The sequence below is a fragment of the Ciconia boyciana genome, chromosome 4, assembly GCF_034638445.1.
Source record: "Ciconia boyciana chromosome 4, ASM3463844v1, whole genome shotgun sequence".
Classification (NCBI taxonomy): Eukaryota; Metazoa; Chordata; class Aves; order Ciconiiformes; family Ciconiidae; genus Ciconia; species Ciconia boyciana.
Genome location: NC_132937.1, coordinates 4,208,016 through 4,228,135, shown reverse-complemented (window position 1 = coordinate 4,228,135; position 20,120 = coordinate 4,208,016). Strand labels below are relative to the sequence as shown.

Below are 20,120 nucleotides of genomic sequence, written 5' to 3'. Positions count from 1 at the left end.
ACCCTTGGGAGTTACGAAACAGGGTAATTCCCCAGGGGATTACTGGCAGGTTGATTTTTCTGAGTTACCTAGACAAAGTGGATATAAGTACTTATTGGTACTAATTGATACGTTTTCTGGATGGCCGGAGGCTTTTCCTTGTCGCACTAACAAAGCAAGAGAAGTGGTTAAAATATTGCTAAAAGAAATAATACCAAGATTTGGGGTACCAATAGGCATGTCTTCGGATAGAGGACCCCATTTTATAGCAGAAGTAGTTCAACAAGTGAGTAGAATCTTAGGAATACAGTGGGATTTACATACTCCCTGGAGACCACAGTCAAGTGGGAAAATTGAAAGAATGAATCAGACATTGAAGAGACAAATTAGTAAAAACTGTCAAGAGGTGTCTTTAAAATAGCCACAGGCCTTACCATTAGCTCTTTTAAGGATTAGGATTCAACCAAGATCTAGGGATGGTATAAGTCCATACGAAATCTTGTATGGCAAACCTTACCAGACTCCTCTAATCCCAGGGGATATGAAAGTGGTGGGGGAAATGGATTTAAAAGTGTATTTGATTTCTCTAGGAAAGACCCTCGAAGCACTTTGTAAATACATTGTGCTGGCTAGATCGCTTGCCTTGGATACACCTGTACATCAGTATCAGCCGGGTGACTTGGTGTATATAAGAACTTGGAATTCTGAACCGTTGCAGGAGAAGTGGAAAGGACCCTTCCAAGTACTGTTAACAACCTATACTGCAGTTAAAGTGGAAGGGGTGGAACCGTGGATACATTATACTCGAGTGAAGAGGGCTCCTTCGTGGAAGATTATCAATAGGGACCCCAAGACCGCAAAGTTGACTTTAAAATATGTTTAAACAAAGGAGTTACTATCATGGAATGGGAGGGGCATGGATTTTAATCTGGAAACTGATGATGATGGGAGCATTGTTTGGAATAAGGGAAGATAGATCAGAAGTGAGGGCGGAAAGGGGGGATCCGTTGTCAATAGAAATGGAACAATTAATATACCTCCCAAGAAAGACCCCGGAGGAGAATTTGATCGTGGGGTTAATAAAAGAATTTGCTAACTTACAGAATATAACCCAGATAACTGCATGCCTCCCAATTCCAAGAGCGGTGGGTGAATCAATCCCATGGGGAATTTTGACAACAAATTTGAGTAGTGAAAAATCCAACAATGACAGTGCTTCTTGTGAGCAAGTTCCCGTTGTTGGATGGCAAGAGCAAATAAAATATGTCAAAAAGAAATGGAAAACCCCTGGGAATAGAGCAGATTGTGAAAAACTATTAAATTATGTTTTCATTAAGGTAGGGAGATATCACAATGTAGGTTGGTGTTCTTATGATGAGCCAATTAGGAAGAATGTCAGTCGAATGATTATGGAATGGAAATGTAAAGAGACTAACCGAACCGAACGAGAGATAGTTTTATGGGAATCAGTATGGTCAATGGCTATCTTATCACAATTTCAGTATATGGCTAACGCCTCTTGGTGTTTTACTTGGGATGGAATGACCTTTGCGGCTTTTCCATCAGTTAATGACAAGGGGAGTACATCCCGAGAAAAAGAGAGCATTGTATTTTGGTGGAATTGTAAAAAGATATATAATTGTAGTACAGTTAGTAAAGCAATTCAGAATGTTCCACCTCTGGCCGCTGCATTGAAATATGGATGTTTATGTAGAGGACTTAGAAGTGATTTACAATTAACTGATGCATATAAGCCCAAGAGGGGGACAATATTCAGTTGTAGAAAATCTACAATCCAGAGCCCAGGACACTTAGTTTGGGCAATGAGTGATGGAACCTGGTCCACTCATTTACAATTGGATGGGAAGGTAAAACAAATTACTCTGGGGATGCCAACATTATGTCCAATTTGGAAGGAAGCTCCTTTTAAAGGAAGCTTGGAAAATTTAAAATTGGAATGGATAAAGAGATCACAAATAGATGATAATGCAGAATGGAATGAACCTTCGACTGAAGTAAAAATTGGATGGGCTCTGGAGTCTCTGTTGACCCCCTTATCAACTTATAAGAATAAAGCCTGGTTGTATAAGTTAACTGGTCAAGTAGAAAGATTGGCTAATGTAACCAGGAAAGGATTTAAACAATTAAACTTGCAGTTACAAGCAACCTCGAGGATGACTTTGCAAAATCAGATGGCCTTGGATATGCTCTTATTAAAGGAACATGGAGTTTGTGGGTACTTGAGAGAGAGAATAGACCATTGTTGTATACACATCCCAAATGTCACTCAGGATGTTGAGCATGATTTGGATTTACTGGGACAAATAGAAAAAGATACTCAAGAAATGCAACATGATATGCAAGAGAGCTGGCTCGACAAAATTTTTAGTGGATTGGGATGGAACTTGAGCTCCTGGATAAAGTCCTTAATTAGTACTGGACTACTATTATTGATAATATTTTTTATACTATCGCTTATTTACTACTGTTTAAAGAAAGAACTCACTAGCAGAACTACTTTCAATCGGATGATTATACAAACAGTGGCTAAAAGACCGGATTTAAGTGATTCAGTGACAACGCTCCCACCATCATATAGTGAAGGATAGCTCATTGAATTGTTGTAGATTCCAATTGTTATTAGTTAAGGAAATAATGAACTAGCATATAGTGAAATTTTTAAGATGGAAGTATTGAAAAAATGATTATTTCAAAACTTCCAAAGGGGGGAAATGTAACCGAAGTAGTTAATTGATAACTTTTGTAATCAACGGGGGGGGGAGAATAACATAGAATAGAGCATAATAAATCATGGTTATGAACAATGCTGCTATGTTCCCAGTACAGCCCCAGCCCATCTTGACAATAGGTCGAGGACTAGCTGACCCACTAGAACAGTTGGTTTGTACTAGAATAGGAATAGGGTTAGCCAAGTATCAATCATATTGTTAGAAACCATGGACCATGGAGAGGGAAATGGGTTACATCAGCCAGGTGGGATTGCGCATGTGCAGAAAAAGGGGTCAACTAAAGGACACACCTGTACGATCACCAAAGACCACCAGAGACCCCCATGGAAGCCCCTCGGAGCTCAAGGACGCATGCGTAATGACCACGCGAATATGATAATTAGTTCTGGGAAATAGAATGAATATGCATGATAATTCAGGGAAATTTGATGTATATGTATGTGATTGAAGAATATAAGTTTTGGTTGATGCGAACTGTGGTATGCATGCTAGGAGGAGCGATCCCCTGTGCATCCAGCGCTGCAATAAAGAATGCCTGCTTCTTAATACTACATTGGTGTTAAGGAGTTTGATTCCCGATTTCGGTGACAGTGTTACTCATATTCTTGATATATACATTGTGTCCGGCCGTGTTATATACATGTTTGTGTCCGGCCGTGTTATTCATACTCATATTCTTGGTATTTGCATGTGCTTTGCAGACAGTGAATTTATCACCGGTAATCCAAAGAATCTGTGTGTCTGTTGCTCTAATAAACTGCACTCTTCACTGCTCTGGCCATGACAGCTCCTTCAACACGACCAGACTGGGGGGTGTAAAACTGATGCTGTCGCCTTAGCGAAAGCCCTGAACTAATGAGTGGCTATACACGCAGTCCTTAGAAAATTGTTGACCAAGTCTGAGACTAAGACTGGACCTAGCCGCACCTAGACTCCTCTCTGAGAAGGAGTTTAGAAAGCAAGGGGGTCCTGTCTGAACCTCGTGACTCAACGGGAGGGTTTCCCCCCCAGCCACTCCTCAAATTCCTATTTGTATGCGACAGTAACTCTTAACGCAACACCAGCACCCCTCATACCCTGTTAATAAAGTTTCTCTGTCCATAAGTGAAATTGTCTGATGTTTGATTTCTTTGCATTTGTATAGCAGCAGTACATTAGCAGGCATGTCTATGCCTCTGCTTCTGTTAAGACATCTACTGTGCTCCTGGGGAGGTGGGAAGCTTTGGGGCTGTAAATCCCCTTTCTGAAGCTGCTAAAGGCAAATTGCCAATCTGAACAGAAACAACGTGGCAACCTGACTTGCAAACCAGAATGCTTACAGTTTACACAAGGCAGCAAGAAAGCACTTTAAAAGAAAAAAGGTGATTGTGGCAGAGGTGGATGCTCAACAGCAGACAGACTTGGTGGATATGTGACAGTTTTCCAAACAATGATGGTGTTAAGTACATCTTAATGGTGCTAGACATATTATCCAAGCATGCTTGGGCCATTGGTTGAAAAGGCAAAACAGGTTCTGAAATAGCCAGGGCTTTTGAAACCATTTTTATCAGGGGTCATGCACTTCAGAAATTACAGACTGATTGGGGAAAAAGAATTTTTAGACAAGATGTAAAAGCAGTATAATGCTTATCATTTTATTGCTAATAATGAAGTAAATGACTGTCATAGAGCATTTGAACAGGATGCTCAAAACCAAGATGTGGAGATATTTTACAGCACACAACACTTGTTGCTACATTGATGTGTTATCAGACCTTTTAAAGAGCTATAGCCATAGCTTCCACAGAACTATCATAGAACAGCCCAAGTTGGAAGGGACCTCAAAAGATCATCTGGTCCAACCTTTTGTGGGAAAGGGAGCCTAGATGAGATTATCTAGCACCCTGTCCAATTGCATCTTGAAAACCTACAGTGATGGGGACTCTACCATGTCCCTGGGGAGGTTGTTCCAGTGAATGATTGTTACTGTAAAAAATTTCTTTCTTATATCAGAGCCAAGCCTGTGGGCATGAACCCTTTGAACTCTGCTGGGGTTTGGAAAACTGTATACAGGGATGTGATTAAAATTAAAGAATCTGTGCCTCTGCTCAAAAATGGAGACCAGGTCAGAGTGTCTAGAACAAAAGAGAGATTTGAGAAAAGTTATGAGCAGACATTCAAGGATGAAATTTTCATAGTAGCTGAAACTGTGAGAAGGAGATAGATACCCATATACTGCTTAATAGACTACAATCACAAAGCAGTCGAGGGAACGTTTTACCCTGAAGAACTTCAAAAAGTGAGTCCTGACATGGACAGAATCTACAGCAAGGGTGGCCTTTGTTTTAGATAAATGGCTATATCAGTTGAGTGGGTCAACTGTTTGTGTAAATGGTCTTCCCTAAGATAACCAATAGAAAGTATTATTAACTTCCTGAGCCAGCCAGACCAACATGTGGGAAGTGTATATGTAGCTCAGCCTAACATAGAGTATAAAAACTGAACACCCAACAAAATTAATTTTGAAGAGAGCAATGGGCTTGAGCTGGCTTCAACCCATGTATTCCTTCCCAGAGACTGGGGATGTCCAGCATTGTGATGGTGAGCATACAGAGACCGGTAATGGGAATCATGTTTGTATTGTGATCCAACTGTATGTTGCAACTGCTATATTGTGTTTGTGTTGTGATTTCAGTATCACTCAGCTAAATCAAAGTCCCATGTAATGTCAAATACCTTCAGATAAGTAAATTTGATATCAAACATTAAACCCTCATCATATGGAATATCTAGAAGAACCTGGTCAGAGAGTATTGGACTCTTTAAAGGAGGAGAAATGTGACCTGTGATCATTTTGTTCTTCCCTGAAGTGATAATTAATACAATGAAGTCTTGAAGTCTGTTCTTGACTAAAGCTTCTACCTGTGTCTATTCAGCCCATTAAACAATTGTTTCTTCATAGTTTATTCAGTGGCCATATCTAGTTCATATTCGATTTTTCCCTATATAAATCAGACTGCCTTATTTACAGGTAAATAAGTCTCTTCAGCTTTATCAGCTTCTCCTTTTTACTCTCCAGTTAATTTTCACGAGTTTTTTTTATTCTATCTTGTTTTCATTCATCCTATTCTTTGCTAAACATAAGATTCCAATCTGACCAGGTAATCTCTAACCAGGTTCTTTTAGATATTCCTCGTGTATAATTTAATTTTTAATACCAAATGTACTTATTTGAAGTTATTTGATGTTACATGGGATTTTGATTTAGCAGAGTACTGAAAGCACAGCAATGTACTGAAATCACGATACAAATACAAATTACACTTAGCAGAGTATACCAATTGCAATATACAGCTGAATCACAAACATGATTCTCATTACCAATCTCTATATTATGCTCACCTTCATGATGCTGGGTGTTCCCAGTTGCCAGAAAGCAATATGTGGGTTGAAACCAGATCAAACCTGTTGCTCCCTTCAAAGTTCTTTTTGTTCATTGTTCTGTTTTTATACTCTATTTTGAGCTGAGCCACGCATATACCCCCCCATGCTGGTCTGGCTAAGGAAGACATATATTTGCATTCTTTATATTAACTCAGGGATGAACAGTTACACAGCCATTTGTTTCATTGAACTGATATAACCAGTTGATTTGCTCAACTGGTTGACCTAGTTTACCCTGGTTGACCCACCCAACTGATGTAGTGTTTAGCTAGAACAAAAGCCACCCTCTGGTCCCCTTTGTGTTGAGATAAGTTCAGCTTGCTTTGCAACAGCTGTGGTCAGTCACTGCCTACTTTCTTCCCTGACCTTCATGAGCTATGACATGGCCCTTGCCTAGCTCCTCACAGTCTTCTTCCATTGTAGGGGTTTATTGATTGGTCATACAATCACATTGTTTATTTTGGCTATGTTGATTTTTTAATATGATACATTCCACTAATATTATGCAGTATATCAACTCATCCTTCTACAACTGTCTATGAAATGTTATATGTGGTCTTTAAGAGGAAAATAAATCTGCATTGTTAATATTGGTTTACACATTCACAGCTAATTCTGTTGACTATTGACACTAATAAGCAATATCAAATGCCTAATTAGGCTACAATATACAAATAGGCTATTTTCTAAAACAGTACTTGATGGAAGCTTATCTTCAGTATGTTACATATGCACTATGACCAGGCCACAAATGGGGGGATATTAGAAGACAATTTCCTGACTTCTGTTTTCAACATCAAACATTGTATGGTAATATGGTACCACTTTCCATATAAAAACTTTGGGGTTTGCAACTTTAATTAAAGAATGAATGAATAGCCATTAATTCTGTTCTGTAACATCTAAATGATTATTCATAAAAATAAACAGTGGCTCAAGTCCTCAAAGAAGCATGCAGCTTGCCATTGTACAGTACACAGTGGGCAAACCTGCTAGGAACAGGTAGAAAGGAATTTGTTCCACTAGTCACAGGAGAGCACTGTTGCAGACTGCTGAAAGGCTGCCATGTCAGGCCTGGATCAGCTTTTCCTGCCCTAAATTTCTGTGCATGCTGAATTACAGATAGCTATTAAAGAACAGAGCTCTACCAAAAGCTAAAGATGTATATAAAAAAGGTTCCTAAGTCTTGCTTCTTTTTCTGCTGCAGAACCATACTGTCTCCTGTCTTGTCAGAGAGGTTGTTAAAACAAAATCATCAGTGAAGTAAAAAATGCACTGAATTGGTATAGTGACAGAAGCATTGTAATGTACATTATCTGGTTGTGCAGCTGCCCATATATACATGTTCTCTCATTTTTGTGAGTGACTTGATAATAAAGTTTTTAGAACAAATATTTATAAGGCATACGTGTTTAAGAATGTAAAAAGCTGTGTTTCACAGCATTATATTCACTGTGATTTTTTTTTTTTTAATATTGCATATTGCCTGTCAGGAAGCAGCAAGAATATCTGCTCTGCAAATGTAGGTGAGCTGGGAGCTGAGGGTGACAGCAAGGCAGGGGCACCAACCCGTTGCCCTCACCAACAGGGTGCACTTCCACTGCACCCGAGGAAGAAGAGCAGAGCAGGTCCAGTAATGGTAATCAGGGTCAACCACAGTCCAGTTATGGCCAGGCAAGTTCAGAGTGATGAGGCAGGGCCGAGGTCAAGCCAAGTTGGGGTCAGGAAGGTATGCTGCTGGGCACAGCATACCTACAGCATAGCTCAGGCAAGACCCAAGGGTGAGGGCCTGAGCTTAAATGCAGCCCCAAGCAAAAGGGGGAGGTCCCTGCCAAGGCATCTCCCAGCTCTTTCTCACACATTAGTGGTTTTCCCAGCTGTCTGATCCCAAGTTACATGGCTGCACCATATCAGAGCTGCCCTTGAGCACAGGCAGCCAAACCCCAAGGAGCAGGGACAGGGGGAGGGTGCAGAGCCTGTTGGCTCCCTCAGGGTCCCAACAGCAACTATTTAAATGAATAGTGAGGAAAACTGTGTGTTGTGCATGCACACTACTCATTTTTTCACAATGTTTTTTTATCCTCAGTCAGCCTTTCCAGTTTTAACAAAACAAGAATTCTTTATGGACGATTATACATGCTAAATTTCAGTTTGGAAAAGAAAACAGTTTTTAATTGCAAGATTGAGTTAAAAAACTAAAGGTTTTTACAGCTGCAATGTGTTCCTTACTCCATAGTCTGTTACTTTATAAATGGCCAATTTACAGAACTTTCCTTTTAAGAACTTTATCTAGAATTTTGGATGAGCAAAGTGTAATGCAAAGTGTGTGTGTGACTCCTGAAAATGATATCAACCTTTGTTTTTGTAAGGGTCTATATAAATTATATCACTTATACATTAAATGAAATAGTTATACAATTTTTTAATAGAAATATCTTTTTAATATTAACTTTGGAAGCTTTGCATATTTGATTGCCTTTCTTGACCTGAAATGTCTATGACATATATTAAGGCTACTCATATAAGCAATTTTAAACATGTGGTGTAATTGTTAGCAGGGTTCTATTAATTTCTAATTTTGTGCAATCTGAAAAAGTAAACATCTCTGCACTGTTGCTTTTATAAATTAAGATATTATCTCTTTGCACTACACAAACTGTAGAGTATTAGGTTTGCCTTATGAAGGTTGGTAATAGACATTGTGAGACTTAATATTGTTCTAGTCATCATTTTTCTACGTTGTAAGTGTACCAAGATTATTGTAGGACTACTATAGTATAACAAGATTCAGATATAACGCAATGCTAAATGTTATTTATGTTTGCAGGGAAGATGGTACCATCGAAAGCAAGCTGTAAAGGAATTACATAGTACATTGATACGACTACTTAATGAACTGTTACCATGGGAACTAAAGCTAATGAAAGCATTTCAAAGAAACAGGTAATTAGCTGCTCTTTTTAACAATAATACAAGAAATGTGAAATAAAATCCAACTCCTTACTTTTAAAAACCAGTCAATGTCAGCTGGCTTCTAAAATCATGGTAATAAAGTTATTTTGAGAATAGAAATTATATCTAAGTAGCATTTTAGTCTGAAGAGGTAAATGTCATTTTCTGTAACAACAGATTTACTGATTACAAATAAATTTGAGATTTAGCCCCTGTTCTTTTTCCCCATGATGCTCTAGAATCCCTAAGCATGCTTGTCTCAAGCTATGCCATATCATAATCTAGCTGTAGTTAATATTGCTGTTTGTTTGATGAAGAAATTCCTGAAAAACAGTATTAAAAAACCTGGACCAAGTCTTCTTACAACTTTTTAAGTCAGTCTATGGTATTAAGTGCTACCTAAAATTACCTGAACCGGTCATTAACAACCTCATAAGAGAACTAGTTCTTAAATTGTTATTTTGAGAGCCTTTCCAGTTTTGTAAATTAGTGTATATCTGGGATCACGTGCATCAGACAAACATCAGTGTAGCAGTGATAGGATTAAAGCTAGTTAAGATGGGTAATATCAGCAATGAAGATGAGGTGAGGACTAGAACCCAGATTCAAAGCCCTTTAAAGACTACATATGTTGCCACTGCATCTTGAAGCTTGTGCTACTGTTGCCTGTTAGCTAATGTCACACTCATCTTGGAAGGAGAATCCAGGGAACTACAGGCCAGACAGATTAATAACTGTTGAGAAGGTTATGGAGCAAATCCTCCTGGAAGCCATTTCTAGGCACAAGAAGGACAAGAATGTGACTGGGAACAGCCATCATGGATTTACCAAGGACAAATCATGCCTGACCAACTTGATTGCTTTCTACAATGAGATGACTGGCTCTGTAGACAAAGGGAGAGCAGTGAATGTTGCATACCTTTGGCCTTTGACACAGTCTCCTATAGTATCCTTAGAGCCAAATTGGTGAGGTATGGACTGGATAAGCGGACAATAACGTGTGTAGAAAATTGACAGGACTGCTGAGCTCTAAGTGTCACGATCAGCAGTACAAAGTCCAACAGGTGGCTGGTTACTACTGGTGTCCCTCAGGGATCAATACTGGGGCCAACACTGTTGATTGTCTTTATTAATGACCTGTATAATGACTCAGAGCACATTCTCAGCAAGTTTGTGAATGACACCAAATTGGGAGGGAGTGGTCAATGTGCTGGAGGGCAGAGCTGCTATTCAGAGGGATCTGGACAGGCTGAAGAAATGGTCTGACAGGAACCTCAAGAAGTTCAGCAAGGACAAGTACAAAGTCCTGCACCTGGGCTGGAATAACCCTATGTACCAGTACAGGCTGGGGGCCCACTGGATAAAAAGCAGCTTTGCAGAAAAGGACCTGGGGGTCCTGGTGGGCAACAAGTTGAACATGAACCAGCAGTGTGACCTTGCAGCAAAGGAGGCCAACAGCGTCCTGGGCTGTACTAGTAACAGTGTAGCTAGCAGGGCCAGGGAAGTGATCCTTCCCCTCTATTTGGCACTTGTGAGACCACATCTGGAGTCCTGCATCCAGTTCTGGGCTCCCCAGTGCAAGACAGACACAAACATACTGGAGCAAGCCCAGCAGAGGGCCACCAAGCTGGTCAGGGGGCTGGAACACATGACATATGAGGAGAAGCTGAGAGGACTGGATTTGTTCGGCCTGGAGAAGAGAAGGCTCAGGGGAGACCTTATTGTTGCCTGATCAGAGGATGCAGAGAAGACAGAGTCAGACTCTTCTCAGAGGTGCAAACCAACTGAGTAAGAGGCAACAGACGCAAGCTGGAACATGGGAAATCCTGATTAGATATAAGGAAAAAACATCATCATGAGAGTAGTCAAATGCTGAAACAGGGGCCCAGATAATTTGTAGAATATCCACCTTCAGAGGTGTTCAAAACTTGAGTGGACAAAGCCCTGAGCAACCTGATCTAATTAGACTTGCTTTGAACAGGGAGTTGGACTAGAGACCTCCAGAGGTCCCTTCTATCCTAAATAATTCTAAGATTTAAGGAAGTACCAAAACCTTATTTTTACTGTCGTAGGGGTTGAGTTTAGGTCCAGGCTAGAATCTATATTCTATCTTAGACAATTTGCTAATTACTAGCATATCTTCACTGTTTTCTTAATGAATCTCTCTGATGTCATGTTTACCACTGGCTGAGCTCTGTAGTTCACTGTATTTATATGCTAAAATACCACTAGATCTCATCTGAGCAATTATATAAAAGAAAGAACAAGGGAGAAAGTAGCATTGTGTGACTATAGAGGTAAGTATTGTGTCATGGTGGATATTATTTCATAACAGTGTTCAAATGGAGTGAAATACCTATGTACTTCTATCTTCTGCACATATCTAATGGAATATGAGCTTCTGAAAGTGAGGGGCAGCTATTTTAGTGGCTGAAAAATGAGGAAGGTGTTTTACTGAAAAAAAGGAACATTATGGTCATCTAACTGCACCAAAGACATGATGCATTCCTGAAAGCAAGAATTGCTTATTTTTCTAGATGAAGCTGTCTTCAGAGGAAAGAATAGATTTGTAGATTTGTTACAGATGTACCTGTATTGATTAGGGTATTAATTATCATAGTGTAAGGTGGAAAGCAGGAAATGGAGACAGGAAAGTAGTGATGGGTCAAATTTTACTCAGTCTTGTTGCTTATTGTTAAAGGACTTAAGAGGATAGAATTTCATTTCAGTGAGGGAAGACTTTTAGAGACTTGAATATAGCTACCCTGCACATTTTTAAAGGGCATAGGTTATTGTAGGCTATCTTTTCTATTTGAAATTTTTTGGGGGAGAAATTTACAAGTAAAAGCATGAAAAAATTGAGTACTGATCCTCAGTAAAGTTAGTTGTTGTGTGTCATTATTTTCAAGGTCTCGATTGAAGAAAGACTATGATAACTTTCAAAGACAGCCAGACCATTATAAATTTACCAGAGAATTATGGAGTAATGACAAAAGTGAGGGTGATGCTGGCAAAGAGTCTTTTGAAGTAGTAACCAGTAAATCTTCAGAGTCTGTAGAACATGAGGATGTTTCCAAAAAAGATCACCTATACTTTGGTAAGTACTTACTGAAATTTAATAGCCTGGACTTGATTCAAGGGCCTATCAGTTTTTTCATGCATGTTTCTGTCATATAATTTACCTTAATTATAGTGTAAGCATACTGGATTTTGTGATGCACTTCTGATAGATGGTAGACCAGGAGAAGGGGGCAGAGATGACCTAGATGAGAATTTTGATTTTATGTGTTAGTAAGCTTTTGCCATTTTTGTGCTTAATTATTTCTGTGATAAAATAGTAGGCCTGCTCAGAAGAATTTACATTATATCAGCTGTAGCTTAAGTTGTTAAAAAAAAAGTAAAATACATTACAGATGATTAATGCTGTCATCATCTCAGAAACTGTTCTTGATAGCTGTCCTGACAAATGTTTATGAACTAGCACTTTGCCTTTATCTGAACATTGTCAAACTGTCATATAGGTGTATCAATTGCAAACTTGTAAAACTCTTAAAATTTTTACTTTACTGTTTTTGCAGATGAAATGAAACTGTTAGAGATGGTTTTACCTACAGGAAAAAACAGACTTCTAAAAAGAGATCGGACTTCTAAAGAAATACATAAGATGCTGCCCAAATCTGTTAAACGACAGTCCGAGCAGAACAGTTGTCTGGATGATAGCATAAATGAACTTTCACCAAGAAAGAAAGCTAAGTTGAGCACTACTGAGGCTATAGTCCAGAATTCAGAAAGTGGCATGCAGACAGACAGTTGTTTGACTGAGCTGAAACAATATGAACAACCAACTCCAGAATCATTTTTCCTGTCAGATCCTGCAACATCAATATCAAACTTTCTGAAAGGGACCAAACCCATCCAGGCCTTGCTTGCCAAGAGTATTGGAAACAAAGTGACATTAACAAATCGACTGCCACCTCCCCCAGGCATAAATGTATCTATTTCTGAAAAAAACAGTTATATCACCTATGGAATCACTGCCAATAAAACCAGCACTGCCTTGCCAGACCAGTTCAAAAAGTCCTTTGCAAACAGCATACAAAATTCCAGGTAGCCATTATGTATCAAGAGACCTTCACAACAGCTCAATAAAAATTCAAATGCAAGCTGTGATTGACCCTAAAACTGGAGAAAAAGTCATGCAACAAGTCATGCAACCTAAGAATTTTCTTATTCAGCAGAATGAAGGAAAAACTATATCGAAGAACATTCAGTCATGGCAACAAAAGTCTCCTGAACTGCACTGTACAACCTTCTCACAAGCAGCAATTGTCAATGTTTCTTTAACACCTGTCCTGGTAACACCAACTGCACATGCTACCAATACACTGCCTAGTACAATTTTTAACAAGCATATTATGCATGTTACAGATAACTAGTCCTGTGAACAGACTGCAATCATTGCCTTCTATAAACTCAACAAGTAATTTATTATCAACAATTCCAATGAGCCACAGTGAAACTGACAAAACCAAGCCTACAGTTTCAGCTGCCCCATTCCCTATATCTTTGGCTTTACCCACTGTTTCTACAGGTAGTCAGCCTTTTACATCAGCAACAACATTCAGTGGATCTACAAATACTACTTCTTCCTTTCACAGTCTCACATCACAGAAAACCAGTGACTCCTTTGAAGCTAAGCAAGAACTAAAAACAGTGTGTATAAGAGAATCACAGGCTATTCTGGTCACAACACGAGGTGGGAACACAGGAATTGTTAAAGTACAGACAAACCCAGACCAGACTGCAGCTAATAGTTTATCTCCTAATTCAGCTTTTGCTTATGCACCTCAACTTAAGGCATTTTTGGTGCCAAAATCCACAACATTATCAACCTCTACTCTTTCATCTATAACAACAGCCACATCTGATTTTCCAGTTTTTAGACAAGCATCTGCTTCTGTGTTTGCCACCTCAGCAGATGCTTCTTTCAACATTCCATCTTTTCCTGCTGGCTTAAATCAGATAATGGGGAAAAATTTCAAATGTATGTTAGGGCAGCTTCCTCATGGGGGCATTCTGAATCAAACAGAGAAAACGTGTCATGTATCCTCTCCTACTTTCTTGGCCCCCCTTTCCTGGACTAGCACTTTGATGTCAGCAATTCCAAGCAGTCCTGTTAATGCAATTAGTGTTGGACAGGATAACACTGGCATTACCCCAAATTCTTCAATGCAGCAACAAGGTGATACTAAAGCTAAAAAACATCCCCTTATACAATCTGAGATTAGTACAGCAACAAATGGTGATGTAATCAGTGGTACTCCAGTTCAAAAAGTTATGTTAGTCAAAAATACACCTATTTTGTCTCCATGTGGGGCTACAGGAGTCGATATTATACCTTCTCTAACTTCCACTGGTGTAAGTGCTCAGAAATTAGTTTTCATTAATACTCCACTTCCTAGTGGTGCATCAAACACTAATCTAGTTGTGGAGTCATCAAAACAGATCCTCCCTTCTTCCCTAAAAAAAACATTTGTTAGTGCCACAGAGCAGCCACAGTTGGTTTTGATCCCATCTACAGTAGAAGTACCAATAAAAAAAAAATCACCAACTGATGTGGCTCAAGTAAAAGATGTGAAAATTGGACTAAACATAGGGCACGCCTTTGTAAATACCAAAGGCAATGAACAACAAACTCCACCAATTAATATATTGCAGTCTGTCAATTCTAAGGGAGAAGACAAAAAGAGTATGGGTCTTACTTTATGTTTGTCAAGCAGTGGTAGCTTGGTTCCAGTATGTTCAGGGTTTACAAGTCAAAATGTTACATCACTGAATAAATCCATAGGTGTTGTAATGAAAGCTGCAACTGCCTTTACAGTAACAGCAGCAAGTGCATGTTTGGAATCTGTTTCAGTAACACCAAGTGAGACTTCTCTTGGGACACAACCTACTGTCTTGATTGATGAAAACAACACTTCAAGAATAAGGCCGGGTTTAGACAAGCAACTATGTACATTGAATATCAGAAATACTGTGGGTATATCAACTGTGGAAACAAGACATCTTGCTTCACCTGTGCTAATTTCAACTACACGACCAACAGTATCTCCTCAGAACTCATCATCTACTTTACAGTTTCCAGCTGTTAGCCTGCCTGGATCTGTAGCCATCTCCCCCAAAGCGATACATACAGTTCCTCACTTCATAGCAGTTCCAAATCTCCCCCTCACTTCCAAAAGATCAGACACCTGCATTGCTTCAGTTTCAGTTACCAGGTATTTCAGCTGCTTTGCCATCTAATGCAGATATTCACAAGCCTCAAAGTATATTGTCCTCTGCTTCATGAAATACAGGTAAAGTCATGAATTTTCCCAGCTTTTCTTCTCTACAGTGCCAGCAGATGTCGCCCAATATAGTGAAAGAAAGTCATACTGTCCTGTACACTTGGAATCGATTCAGTAAACTGTTCAGTACACTTGGAATCGATTGCCCCAGGGGTGGAAACACAGCCCTACCATTTGCCATGGACTGATCCAGACTGCACTGGAACAGGGGGAAGACCCTGAACATCTGCAATACATTGATGACTTCATCGTGTGGGGCAATACAGCAGAGGAAGTTTTTGAGAAAGGGAAGAAAATAGTCCAAATGCTCCTGAAAGCTGGTTTTGCCATAAAACAAAGTAAGGTCAAGGGACCTGCACAGGAGATCCAGTTTTTAGGAATAAAATGGCAAGATGGACGTCGTCAGATCCCAATGGATGTGATCAACAAAATGACAGCCATGTCTCCACCAACTAGCAAAAAGGAAACACAAGCTTTCTTAGGCATTGTGGGTTTTTGGAGAATGCATATTCCAAATTACAGTCTGATCGTAAGCCCTCTCTACCAAGTGACCCGGAAGAAGAACGATTTCAAATGGGGCCCTGAGCAACAACAAGCCTTTGAACAAATTAAATGGGAGATAGTTCATGCAGTAGCCCTTGGGCCAGTCCGGGCAGGGCAAGATGTAAAGAATGTGCTCTACACTGCAGCTGGGGAGAATGGCCCTACCTGGAGCCTCTGGCAGAAAGCACCAGGGGAGACTCGAGGTCGACCCCTAGGCATTTGGACTTGGGGATACAGAGGATCTGAGGCCCGCTATACTCCAACTGAAAAAGAGATATTGGCAGCATATGAAGGGGTTCGAGCTGCTTCGGAAGTGGTTGGTACTGAAGCACAGCTCCTCCTGGCACCTCGACTGCCGGTGCTGGGCTGGATGTTCAAAGGGAGGGTCCCCTCTACACATCATGCAACTGATGCTACGTGGAGTAAGTGGGTTGCACTGATTCACACAACAGGCTCGAATAGGAAACCCCAGTTGCCCAGGAATCTTGGAAGTAATTATGGACTGGCCAGAAGGCAAAGATTTCGGAATATCGCCAGAGGAGGAGGTGACGCGTGCTGAGGAGGCCCCAATGTACAATAAACTGCCAGAAAATGAGAAGCAATATGCACTGTTCACTGATGGGTCTTGTCGTATTGTAGGAAAACATCGGAGATGGAAAGCTGCTGTATGGAGTCCTATATGACAAGTAGCAGAAACTGCTGTAGGAGAAGGTGAATCGAGCCAATTTGCAGAAGTAAAGGCCATTCAGCTGGCTTTAGACATTGCTGAACAAGAAAAGTGGCCAGTGCTCTATCTCTATGCTGACTCATGGATGGTGGCAAATGCCCTGTGGGGGTGGTTGCAGCAATGGAAGCAGAACAATTGGCAGCGCAGAGGCAAACCCATCTGGGCTGCAGCATTGTGGCAAGATATTGCTGCTTGCGTAGAGAACCTGGTTGTAAAAGTATGTCACATAGATGCTCATGTACCCAAGAGTCAGGCCACTGAGGAACATCAAAACAACCAGCAGGTGGATCAGGCTGCTAAGATTGAAGTGGCTCAGGTAGATCTGGACTGGCAACATAAGGGTGAATTATTTATAGCTCGGTGGGCTCATGACACCTCGGGCCATCAAGGAAGAGATGCAACATATAGATGGGCTGGTGATCGAGGGGTGGACTTGACCATGGACACTATTGCACAGGTTATCCATGAATGTGAAACATGCGCTGCAATTAAACAAGCCAAGCAGTTAAAGCCTCTGTGGTATGGAGGGTGATGGCTGAAATATAAATATGGGGAGGCCTGGCAGATTGATTATATCACACTCCCACAAACCCGCCAAGGCAAGCGCCATGTGCTTACAATGGTGGAAGCAACCACCGGATGGCTGGAAACATATCCCGTGCCCCATGCCACTGCCCGGAACACTATCCTGGGCCTTGAAAAGCAAGTCCTATGGTGACATGGCACCCCAGAGAGAATTGAGTCAGACAACGGGACTCATTTTCGAAACAACCTCATAGACACCTGTGCCAAAGAGCATGGCATTGAGTGGGTATATCACATCCCCTATCATGCACCAGCCTCTGGGAAAATTGAACGATACAATGGACTGTTAAAGACTACACTGAGAGCAATGGGTGGTGGGATATTCAAACATTGGGATACACATTTAGCAAAGGCCACCTGGTTAGTTAACACTAAAGGATCTGTCAGTCGAGCTGTCCCTGCCCAATCAAAACTTTTATGTACTGTAGAAGGGGATAAGGTCCCTGTAGTGCACATAAAAAACATGCTGGGGAAGACAGTCTGGGTTATTCCTGCCTCAGGCAAAGGCAAGCCCATTCGTGGGACTGCTTTTGCTCAAGGACCTGGGTGCACTCGGTGGGTAATGCAGGAGGATGGGGAAGTCCGCTGTGTACCTCAGGGGGATTTGATTTTGGGTGAGAATAGCCAATGAACTAAATGGTATGATGTTAATTGCTATATAATACTGTATGTCATCACTTTTATGGTTACTATACACCATATCAATAGTATTTCAGTAAGGATCACCCAGATTAATGAAGAATGAACTTTGATGAAAACCGAGCAAAGTGCAGCAGTGATGGAACCAGAACTGGCTTCAGCATGCAACAGTCCAACACCACACACCATCTCTCCTGCCCAGAAGTACTGTTATGACAGATGGAGCCCAAAATCATGGACTAAATGAACTTAACGAACATTTTAGAAGGATGGCCCATAGACCAAGGGAATGATAGCTATGTGTATATAGATCAAGAGACAGGAAAAATGGTGGTGATTAATTGGAATGTATTAGAAAGGGTAGAACCTGGGCATGACGTAGATGGTATAGAATAAGGGGTGATGACTGTCCTGGTTTCGGCTGGGATAGAGTTAATTTTCTTCCTAGTAGCTGGTATATTGCTGTGTTTTGGATTTTAGTATGAGAATAATATTGATAACACACTGATGTTTTAGTTGTTGCTCAGTAATGTTTACACTAGTCAAGGACTTTTCAGCTTCCCCTGCTCTGCCAGGCTCACAAGAAACTGGGAGGGGGCACAGCCAAGATAGTTGATCCAAACTGGCCAAAGGGCTATTCCATACCCTATGACATCATGCCCAGTATATAAACTGGGGGGAGTTGGCCGGGGGGTAGCGGTCGCTGCTCAGGGACTGGCTGGGCGTCAGTCGGTGGGTGGTGAGCAGTTGTATCACTTTTTTTTTTCCTCCCTTGGGTTTTGTTCCTCTCTCTCTCTTGTTGTTTTCCTTCTCATTACAATTCATTATTATTATTACTATTATTTTGTTCCCATTATTAAACTGTTCTTATCTCAACCAACGAGTTTTCTTACTTTTGCTCTTCCAATTCTCTCCCCCATCCCAACGGGGAGGAGTGAGCAAATGGCTCTGTGGTGTTTAGTTGCCAGCTGGGCCTAAACCATGACACATACTTATACCTGTGCTTCTGCTATTCAGATGTCTACAACTTCACCTCCTGTAACAAGCCAGGCAGGAGATCAATTGAATGAACCTTGCATTCAACAGAAAATAATTATTAACACCAGTATGCCTTTGTCACCTGGAACTGAGATAATGATTAATGGTACTCATTTTATTGTTCCATCACAAGGCCTTGGACCTGGCAGCCATGTTCTTCTCCTCTCTTCTAATACAAAGCAGACTCCTCTTCCTTTAGCTATTAACCATGGTCAAGGGCTCAAGGTGTACCAATTGTTAATCCTGTACCCCTAAAGATCACACTAGCACCCACTAATTCATTAAATTGGCAAACATCAAAACCTCCTTTGAAAAGCTCTATAAAAATTGTGAACTCTTCTGGGTCTGCAAATGCTTTACCCACTGTGTACACAGTGCCCCAGATATTGAATACTCCTGCTAGCTCATGTGCTTCACTGTCAACAACAACACTGTCTATGTCTTCAGTGATAAAACCTCCAGCTAATATTTTATTTGCAACTTCTTTGATTTCTGCCATGCACCCTGGGAACTCTCAGTTATCAAGTAACACTTCAGTGTTTGCCTTAGATTCGTCCATCAAAAAACTGTTGGTAAGTCCAGAGGGAGCCATTCGGAATGTTATCAGTACTTCAGCATCAAAAGCTTCATCACTGCCTTCTGTTGTAATGTCCACAAGCAGAAATCCTATCACTGTCTTTCCTCCTTTTCAATCATCTTGCCTAGATAAACCTGAAAAAGCTGCATACTGAACTTAGTGCAAATGAGTCACTTCGAAATGTTGAGGCATTCTTTTTCTTTGTAAGTGGTTGTTATAACTTAAACCATTTCTTATTTTGTTTAAAACATAGTGGGTTTCTTTAAAAAATTGTTAGATTATGGCTCTTTTCCATTTATCTGTGGAGCTTGAGAGGAAGAACAATATATTCAGGTTCAGTCAGAGTTATGCTTTCAGAGGGTTAATAAAATAGTCATGGCATAAATTTGTATATATTCCTGAATTCTTAACAATCTGTACTAAACTATATGTACAAAGAACTATGCTGGTTTATTCATGTTTTGTTTACCCAATGTATAGGGTTTAAAAATTTTTTTTAGTAATTTTGGACCAGTGTACTGTTCGGCAACAATGCAGAAGAATCTGCATTTAATAAATCA

At 40.4% G+C, this 20,120-nt stretch overlaps 1 protein-coding gene across 1 annotated transcript in view; it reads left to right on the top strand.

The window, feature by feature from the left end:
* Nucleotides 1-19,714, top strand: part of LOC140650756 (uncharacterized bromodomain-containing protein 10-like) — a 60,451-nt gene extending 40,737 nt beyond the window's left edge. Inside the window, 8 exon segments of the mRNA XM_072859474.1 lie at nt 8,980-9,095; nt 12,014-12,201; nt 12,683-13,110; nt 13,112-13,524; nt 13,526-15,326; nt 15,328-15,535; nt 18,934-19,197; nt 19,200-19,714. Coding sequence (XP_072715575.1) covers nt 8,980-9,095; nt 12,014-12,201; nt 12,683-13,110; nt 13,112-13,524; nt 13,526-15,326; nt 15,328-15,535; nt 18,934-19,197; nt 19,200-19,714 — 3,933 coding nt within the window.
* Nucleotides 19,715-20,120: the final 406 nt, after the last annotated feature.